Source organism: Ctenocephalides felis, unplaced genomic scaffold, assembly GCF_003426905.1.
Source record: "Ctenocephalides felis isolate EL2017-DRISC unplaced genomic scaffold, ASM342690v1 CF-g0.4_SCAFFOLD_01886, whole genome shotgun sequence".
NCBI classification, from domain to species: Eukaryota; Metazoa; Arthropoda; class Insecta; order Siphonaptera; family Pulicidae; genus Ctenocephalides; species Ctenocephalides felis.
Genome location: NW_020538040.1, coordinates 45,090,318 through 45,100,869, shown reverse-complemented (window position 1 = coordinate 45,100,869; position 10,552 = coordinate 45,090,318). Strand labels below are relative to the sequence as shown.

The window sequence follows — 10,552 nt, the reverse complement described above, 5'->3', positions numbered from 1 at the left end:
TGAGACAACTTCTGCTTGACTACAAGCCGCTTGAAGCGCGATGAACCGGGACCTCTAATTCATGTCCAGTTGTTCTAACCACTTACCTACGAACGAGCCCTACTCAAATATAAATTATATTTTCGTAAACCATTGTAAATAAATAGAAAATAATAAAGTTACTATATGATGGAAGGTGACTATAAAATACGAAGAATTACATAATTAAAAAATAATTTAAACGGCACCAGCAATTTCAACGTGAGATGTTCAGAAAGTCCACGCCAGACTAACTACTATTAACATACGAATTTCCAATCCAGCTCGATTTGTCGTATTTATTAAGTTATTTTATACTTTATTTTCAAAGCTTTTTTATTACGCAAAACTTAAAGGTTATAAATAATTAACGCTTTGAGTGCAAACTATAATTTCCATACACAGATGGAAAATGATCAATTGAGGAGTCGTAAAATAGACCAATGTTATAGCAAAACTATGTTATGTAGCGTTTCTCATATGAAATGATACTAAAATCTATAAAAATGCCAAGTATTTGCTTTGCGGTCAGGCGTTTTAAACATAAAATGTAGCTTATATTGTGCCACATCACAAAGATGAATTTATGATAAAATTGTGCGTTTGACGTTTGTGCGTAGGTTAAGTTTTCTATCTAAAACGCCTGACAGCACAGCAACCGCATAGCATTTTGAAAGTTTTTAGTACCATTTTACTATGTAACATAGCCTTGCCATAACATTGGTCTATTTTACGGCAAAATCGTCCCCTGAGTGTATAGTTATATTATAATGAACAGTACCTCAAATCATGCTTGAATATAACTATAGCCAATTACTTTTACTTTTTTCTGAATTATGCCAAAACTATTAAATATACATATTCGATCTATATATATATATAATTAACACAAAAATAGTGATTGACCGCTGGGTTGATCTATTGAGAAAAAAATATCTAGTATAATTTGCACTAATAACAGCTAACAGAACTCGTGGTTCTGATCGCTGTTCAATTAGAAAAAAAACAGAATTTGAAATAAATAGATACTCCCATGCAAAATATAGTTCTCAAGTTACTGTTAATATCATATATTTATTGAAATTTCACTTGCCTTTTTGTGCAAGTTGTGCAAGCAACCACAGCAATTCATATAAAAGTTGTTCGTTTGCAGCTTGTTGAACAGCACTTGCTCCTCCAGCTGTAGTTCGCACGCAGAGTGCAGAAACCATGCGTATAATAGTTACAGTACCACCAATGCTCACGATGTAAACAGCTACTGCCTTCCGAGCCTCTGAAGTAATTTTTTTCTTTATATTTATTTTTGTCAATCAAAATTAAAACAGTCTTATTTGATAAATTAGTGGTGTCAAAACAAAATAGGAAAACGACACATCAGACATACTCGGTACGGGGTATGCCCGCACGTACTGGTGCGGCGGTTTACATATTTTTTTTCAAGTCATCTTGATGGACAAGGGCTCTCCCGTAGGTAAGCGGTTAAGAGCGGCGGGACTTGTTTCAGAGGTCCCGGGTTCGATACCCACCTCGAGCGGCCTGTTGTCAGACAACAGTGACAACGATTTTCTTATCGCTGTTCAATTAAAAAAAAATCTTGATGGACTGGGCTGCGCTCGGCTGGTTGGATTTGTGTATGATCCACAATTTGTGTGGAAATTTTCTATATGCATTATGATGAACTTGTTAGAAATCGTAAAACTTAGTTTTGGCATCGTTGAGTAATTTTATTATTCAATTTGCAAGCCTAACCCCTAAGCATGATGTCATAAGTTCAATTATAGAGTAAATTAATTGAACTAACTATATAATCAAGTAACAGAATCAATGTTCTCATTAATTTAATCAGCATAAATTTTTCGTCAAATAACGCATACAAAGAAAGAAAAGCTAGTTTAGCGCGTGACATTTTGCCTAAGACATCCTCGTATTGTGAACAAATATGGTAGATATAAAATGGATTTATTTACATGTGTTTATAAAATTAGACAAAGTCAAAGATTTGAAGATTTTAATATAATAAATAGAAAAAAATGGAATAAAAATAATTTGAAATATCCATACTTTTTTATGTATCATATTAAATATTTATGTACTACTAGGAAATCAAATCATTGCCCATGAATCAAGTAAAAGATTATTAATTTTTGGTTAATCTGTTAACAATATTTGATATGAATTTTATGCTGACATGAAATTTATAAAACTTAATAAGAAGTATTTATACATATTGTCAAAAGCTAAACTTTTAACCACCAACTGGCAATTGTTAGCCCACAATTAAGTGAATTATTTATTGTATAAATATTATCAAATTCTCTATAAAATTTTCATAATTAGATGTGCACATGACATGCACTCACATGCACTATATTCCATCCAGTTTAGTAATATTTCCTTATTATTTTAAAAACGACTGATCACGCCTCTACTAAATGATTAAATTTAAATTGATAAATTTCTTGCGATTGTATGTATTTAACTGCATACAGGAACTTAAATTGAACAGATTCGAATCAATGAATCGGAACAGTTCTGAAAAGGAATTCATACTTTCAAATATTTCACATATGAGACCAGCTTTTCTTATTGTTAGTTTAAACAACATTTTTTCTTATTACGTCTGGAAGCAATATATTGCTCTTCTGCCCTATTCATTCATAATAAATAAATTTCAAAAATATGTTCATAATAATTAAAGACAACAATTAAAACTTTTTTCGAAGAGAGTTTTGAAATTCAATACTAACATTTTTAGAAATGATGTCATTTTAAATTAAACTGTTAATAAATCTATTTTAAAACGAGGAATGAACGAGTGATGCATTCAGCGATACTTAAACTGCATTTCTATACAAATGAAACCGTACTAATCTTCCCTGTGAATAAAACTAAATTTGTTTATGAATATTTGATTTAAAAACATCAGTCATATATAATGTAATTACTTCACGTTTAGCTTAACTTCTTAACAATAATCCAAATAATGTAATATGCTATTGCGTTGAATAAAATAGTTCGATATATTTGCTAACAAGATTTCAAATAATATGTTTTATGAATAGATTTTTTTGATTAATACAATATCATTACTATTTAAGAAAAAATAAATTTTTCTACATAGGGTAGGGTGAGGCACAAAGATCCAATTTGACTTTGAATAATTATTTTGTAAAGACCAAACCAATTATATTACAACAAATAACACATATCAATCAAACAATTATCTAACTATGTTCAGAAAAACTCCCAGCTAATTTATCATACTAAAAATGTATTTTATGCTGTTTTTCAAAAAATTTTAAACTGTCTCTTTTGCCCCATAGGCGGAGTAAATTGGGACGGTCAGGGGCAAACAGTTCCACTGTCTTATTTTAATTTTAAGAGTATTTTACAAAATAATATTTACATTATTCAACCAATGCAAAATATAAATTTCATGGCTCCATTTACTACAGAGATAACATTGTATATAACCTCGATCTGGTATTTTTTCAAAAATATTCATCAGCAGATATGGAATAACTATTTATTCAAAGTATCTCTTGTAAAATTGCTTTTTTAACTTAATTCCCTTTTTTATCTTTTACACCTTTGCCAAGATAAAGGTTCAGTTGGTTCTTTTTACCCCACCCAAGTGTAAGTTTCTATAGAGATTATATAAAAAAAACTGTTGAATAGAACTCTCACATTACATTTTATAAAACAAATAAATGACGTATACTGAAAAATTATATTAAGGTCTCGAAAACTAAGCAAATCCTAACTTTACTGTTTTTTTTCGATATCGGTGGTGGAACTTTGTACTCGCGGACCTAAGCCTCACTCTACCATATATACAAAGTAGCATATATATTTACTTTTCCATCTTATTATGGAGTAACAACTTGAGTACATCATGAAACAAAATAGAATTTAGAGTTTTACTGATTAAAAAAGTTTGAAATCAACTGTGACATCATTTGAAAGTACTTGGCATACATCAGGTTTCATTCAACTGATCTAGATTTACTGTAATTTAAGTGCAGTTAAAAATATATTTTATTATAATACAAAATCACTGATGTAGATCATCGTATCTACTGTACATGGATAAGTTTGAATATTTAATGTAACTTTTCTAAAAATGACTTTGAAAAATTCTTAAATTTTAGTTTTTAAATTAAATGTTATTAATAAAAGTTATCACATTCTAAATTAAATTAAAAATGTGATTTTTTTTGTTTATATTAATTATATTTACTAATTTTCATAATAAAATCGATTAACAAAAATACAGTACCTTTTCCTCGATTTTTATTTTTTCCCTTTCCCCGCACGGAAACGCATTCGTGAAGAATTCCGGCAATACTGCAGGCCGTGGCGGTATCACGAACGAACTGCAATAGAACGCAAACTTTTAAAAGAAAGAAATTATCATAGGTCGGGCAATTATAGTATGAATCGGTGCCAAGGAAATAAGCAGGTGAACTACTATTGGAACAATTCTGTGAGTACATAAAATAGGCAATTGTAGAAAATCCTAAAATCATTCCGACTTTAATAATGTCTTCTTTATTTTTTTTATTCACTACTATATTTACAACTGTCCAGTTAAGAACATTTAGTTTACATTTGTCAGTCGTAATAGGGACTAATTTATAGCCGTAATTCTTTAATTTAAACCATTTTTATATAGATCTATCTATGTTGCATAATGATTAACAAAAAAAAATAATACACAGACTTGCTGAAATTAGTACATTAGCTGTATATTGCATGAGAACAATAACGTTAAAAAATTAAAAAAAAGATTTTTTTGAAAAAAAAAAAATAATTTTTTTTCCAAAAGCAATTCTTTCATCAACACAAGCAGAAAGGTTTTTGAATGATTGAAATCAGATGCTTATTTCTCTCAAAAACTGTCATTTTTGTACATTTAGCTCTGTTAGAAATGGCTGGACCTGCCTTTGCCAAAAACTAATCACCACTTCTCCCAATCATTACAAATTGAATGTTTTTAGATCATTCAAATCGGATGCTCCGTTCTCTCAAAAACTCGATTTCTATTTTCTGCACTGTTTGCTCTTTATCTCCCTATCAACAAGAATTGAATATATTTTGAACCAATTAAATTGGTTGATCCGTGCGCCCGAAAACGTGAACGAAAAAATGCGGACACACAAAACACACACACACATTCATGTTTTCAGCCAAAATGTTCAGAAACCTTCAAAACGTGCAGAAATGCAAACATTTTCATTTTCAATTTTCGGCCCATTACTATAATTACCCTACGGGAAGTTAATAAAGAATAATGCAACTTTTAATATAAATGTGAAAAAAGTATTCAAACAATAGTATTAATATGGCAAATAAAATTGTCAAGGGTCAAGCAATCGGTCAAGAATATATTTGGAAGCTCTTTCACCTTTAGAAAGACAAAAACGATCTGTTCAATATTATGACCTGTATTTGCCTGTACTAATAATGTAACAAAAACAAAATGAAAAAACAACAGTAATATTGTATGTATATATTGTTGTAATAACAGTATATTGTTGTGTATATGTATTTTGAAATCAAATCATATATCAAAAGATAACCCGATAGTTGTAAGTGTATTGATGTGTATGTATATATATTTTATTTACAGCAATGCCAAAAAAGGCCACTTGAAAACATATTTTGATTTTTATTTTTAAGTGATAGTGGATATCACTTCTGCTCGATATCAGGTTGTGCGCAAAGCCGACTCAAAACAGTGGATACAAAGTCGTAAAGATAAAAACAGAGAAATGGCTTTTCTTAATAAACTAATAATTATTACAGTCCTCCGAACAGCACAATAATTTCTAGAAAGTATTTTTGCACAATTTGATAACATTTTGCAAATATTTGATTAAATCACGCAATTCTCCAATGCAGTACATTTCACAGAATAATACCATCTGTAACTATGCCAAAATACAAAATATTTGATCTTATTCCAAAATCCAAAGATTTTTGAAGGACGTAACAATTTTATTGACTCCAATAATTGTCTGCAGTAGGAATGTTAGCAAGTTTATAATTTACTTAGCAATACAAAATCATAATGTCTTCGAATAACGCCCTTAAGGTTTAGTAATTAATAACAATTGCGGGCATAATACGTATACTAATTATATACATGTAATTATATATTATTATTATTATTCTTATTATTGTTATTTTTAAGTTTAATATTGGTGTTTTTCCCGAAAACAGACCCAAAGTAAAAAAAGCTCTACAAGTATACTTCCTACTCTCTACTTGTCAAACTTCCACTTCATAGTAACTTGTATCTGTATCTTGTGCGTGGGCTTTCAATTCTTGGTATTTTCATTTATATGCATAAGTCGTCAATCATCTACATTCTTTTTTGTTCGAATCGAGTTTAGACCATCTATTTTACTTTCGATGGCGTCGTGTAGCAAGCGCTTTATGCAAAATGAATCTGATAGTACTTCCTTATTTGCAACTTGGTTAGTCCATTTTATTTACTCCTTTTTCCCCAGTAGGAGAGACTGGGTACGTTTGTGCCAGGGTACAGTAGTGACAGTCCTCATAATAGCTAAACCATACTGATTTTGAGAAAGGGTTTCAAGGGAATAAAGATGTAGTATGTTTGTTTAAATAAGTTTCCATCAATACTTTTAGTCGGCCCCTACGTTAACATGATCTGTAGACCACATTGCTTTTGAACAGTCAAAAGTAAGTTTTTCGTTCAATTTCTTTTAATAATAACTGTATACAGATAAATTACTTTGTTTGTTATTTTGCTGTAAGTTGAACATTAATAGTTAATTACCATCAAGATAATTGCTGGTTTTTGCATAGATAATTTAGCTCGATCATAGAGATGATTTCTAATTGCTAGTTTTTGCATAGATAATTTAGCTCGATCATAACGATGATTTCTTTCCAAAAGTGTGCTTTTGGGTACGGTTGTAACAAATTTTGTGGGTACGGTTGTGACATGTACTAAACTAAGAAAACAAATCTAAAGAGAAAAGAAAGAAAAATTTACAAAAATTTTTTGTTAACTTTGTATAAGAAAATATGATTTATTATATTTTGTTATATTATATTTACAAGCTTTATTTGAACAATTATGTTGTGTTGTGTACATATTTCTGATAATAAAGTCGTTTCTGACCATGAAAGTTATTTTGGTGTTTATACCTAGTGTTTTTTAAACTATTTTTATGCCTGTCACACCATCCATCCCTGGGAGTGTGGATGGTTGAGATCTGCTCTCTTATCTTGTATGATTGGATTTTATTACTATTTCATCGTATTTAAAGACAGTATTTCTGAACTTTTATGTAGACAAAAGTTCAAATTACAATTTAATTTTCTTTTCTTCCAGCTACTATAATATCAAATATGATTACGGCGGCCTTGTTCAGAATTTATATTTTAGATTCGCACTGAGGAAAGTGGAAACTCACTGTCCCTGGTACTCGGTGAGTATCTAATTTCCATTTTTTTTCTAAAATTTTCTTATTGGCATTTCTTCTAATTCGACGATTTGTTGATATATGGTAATTCAGTTTCGGTTTATAATATTAAACTTTTTTAATAATAGACGACAATAAACTAGTTTTTTATTGATGTTGTGCCCGAATATTAGACTCTGTTATATATATATATATACATATATATATATATATATATATATATATATATATATATACACATGAATGAATTATTACTTTTAATGTCATATTTTCAACATAATTCATAAAAATCTGTCAAAACTAATATGATGGTCAATATGTTTAAAAAATTGTAACAGATTTGTAATGTTTACTAATAAATATCAATTAGATGAGAAACTAGGAGTCGATGCCAACAAAACGTATGGCAACGACAGCCCATTCATCAAACTACCCGTGCATGTCTATCTTAAGAAATCGAGATTCGATAAAGAAACTTGGCAATAAATTATGACGATCAAAATCTAGAAGCAATTACATCAAGTAAATAAGCACGGCAAGGAATAACTAAATCGCAATACGAGCAAGAAATAATGCATCAGGGTAAATGAGCACAAATTATGCAATTCTAAGTAATTTGTAAGATTAATGCAGATAACATAGAAAATTGTAAATATAAGTAATATCATTAAACAACTTTTAAAACATTTACATGAACATGATATCACTTTTTGCGTGCTTAATTAATTGAACAAGTTTTGCTCTAACTAGCGATATGATGGTAATAATAATTAGCAAATATTGTTGATTGATTCATATCAGATATATCGATTAACATTTCTGCTAAAATTAAATAAGTATATATCTGAACGTTCCGAATATTTTCAAGAAAATAACTATGATAACTGGTAAGTTATATTTTTAAAAATTAATATTCATATTTCTATCATTTTTACAAAATAGTAATTACTAAATTCGGTACTAAATTATTTCGTCAATTTACGAAGATTTATATATTTTATGTTCAAATAGGTACGTAAACCGTAAAACCATTAGTTGACTAATAAATGAAAACAAATATAAATTTTGACTTTATATTCTGAATTCTCCCCCTTATCCTATATAAAAACTATAGATAAAATACAGATACAAAGTATCGAGCAATATATGTTTTTACATATAAATTGTATGACACTGTAACTAAAAACAAATTATTTAATCTATAAACAAATATTAGAAAACAAAGTTAATCAAATTCGCAAACTTCATAACATCATTTTATTGATAAAATTAATATTCAATAAATAGAACTAAACTGAAAAAAATAAATAAAAATATGAAACGTTTCAATTTGATCGAAATATACACTACAATTGTGCGTTGATACAAAATTAGCAAAACTACTAAGAACAACTTTCGGGCACAAAATATAAGCAATATGGTAGAAAAAATTATTTTTGATCATTGTTCGATATATGAGTTTCGGTCACGTTTTCTGAAACAAATACTATAATACTTGTTTACAGAAAAGCACTATAAACTTTAATATTGTACGGCCAGCAATGTTAAATATTCTGCAGTGAAATATACTAAACTAGTGGTGCATGGCATCGTGCCTTAAGGGGGTATTCTACTGTAGAAGCATGAATTTTGCCCGGTTTTTGAAGCGCTGTATAAAGGAAACAAATGATATTTTTACTATCGATTTTTTCATCATTTGTTTATTGATATTTTATTATTACATAAAAAAAATATTAAAGAAAAAAAATTAGAATTCACAAAGTTATGAGCAGTCAAAGTGGAAGCTCAAAAAAAAAGAGGGTGTCCTGGCGTGCATGATTCCAACCCTCCTGGTGATCCGAAACATAAAAAATAGATGGATTCTTAATTATTATAGATGTCGCTATCGTATGAACCTTGGATAAGTCAAAAAAAATATTTTTGTTTGAATGGCGGCAGTTTGAAAAAAAAATATTTTTTTTCATGTTTTTTTTAACAATTCCGAATTTTTTAAAAATACTAAATGAAAAGTTATAGTTTTGGGAGAGGTCCATGCGATAAAGCAATGTATAGAGAAGATCCTCTCCAAATTTGAAGTAAATCGGTTCATTAGAACTCGAGATATCCTTACCGCCAGCTCGAAAAAAGTAGTTCCGAGAAAAACGCGTTCAAAGTTTTGAGACTCGGTCTGACCCGAACCGAGGCCACGTCACTAAAACGGATATAACTCAGGAAACAATCGTAATTTTGAAAAATCCTTTTAATGACATATTTTTGAATAACTAAACTTTGAAAATATGAAAAAAAAATTTTTTCGATTTTTTCAAAATTCTACAGTAGAATACCCCCTTAAGGCAGAATGCTGGAACTTCCCATACCGTTATTTAAAATTTCTCGAAGCTTAGAAAGAAAAAAAAGTTTTTTGAGGATTTTTGGAAATTTTAAAAACATTTGAAAAATTTGAGTATTTATTGAAAAAAACAGAAAAAAAGTTGTTTAAATTGAAAGGAATTTTGATACCCATTGAAGTCACTTGATCTATACGTAAACAAAAACTTGCATCCACACTAACGATCAAGTTTTCCAAAATGTTCAGAAACCTTCAAAAAGTAAAGATATGCAACAATTTTCATTTGCGATTTTAGGACGATTGCTATAACCCTACGGACTAAAAAACTGAAATACTAAATAAAATATCCTAAGTGTTTCTTGGTGATCCTGCAGATAACCACCTACAGAAAACCATCCTACAAATAATAATAATTTTTATTATATTATCCTATTAATCCATGAATACGATACACCAGTGATTGACAAATTTAAATTACTGCAATAATTATTATCAGCCAACATATTTTGTAGATATAGAATGTACATAAATCCTTTCTAAAATTAGATACACTAAACTATGCATTAGAAATTAGCGCATAGGCCAAGTGCATGTTTAATTGCTATGATATCAATGCGTAAATTGCCACATTGACATTGACCGAATATTTATTTCCTGGTTTAATTATGAGCTTACTTGAGTCAATCTAATTTAAGTTGTTTTCGATTTCAAATCACTGTTATCTGCTTTGAATTAAATTATAAAT

At 29.2% G+C, this 10,552-nt stretch overlaps 1 protein-coding gene across 1 annotated transcript in view; it reads right to left on the bottom strand.

Annotated features, from left to right (window-relative positions):
• Nucleotides 1-1,103: 1,103 nt before the first annotated feature.
• Nucleotides 1,104-10,552, bottom strand: part of LOC113375009 — a 35,291-nt gene continuing 25,842 nt past the window's right edge. The window contains exons 4-5 of the mRNA XM_026614963.1: nucleotides 4,298-4,394; nucleotides 1,104-1,291 (exon numbers count right to left, since the gene is read on the bottom strand). Of these exons, the coding sequence (XP_026470748.1) occupies nucleotides 1,104-1,291; nucleotides 4,298-4,394 (285 nt within the window). The remainder of the gene's footprint in view (nucleotides 1,292-4,297; nucleotides 4,395-10,552) is intronic.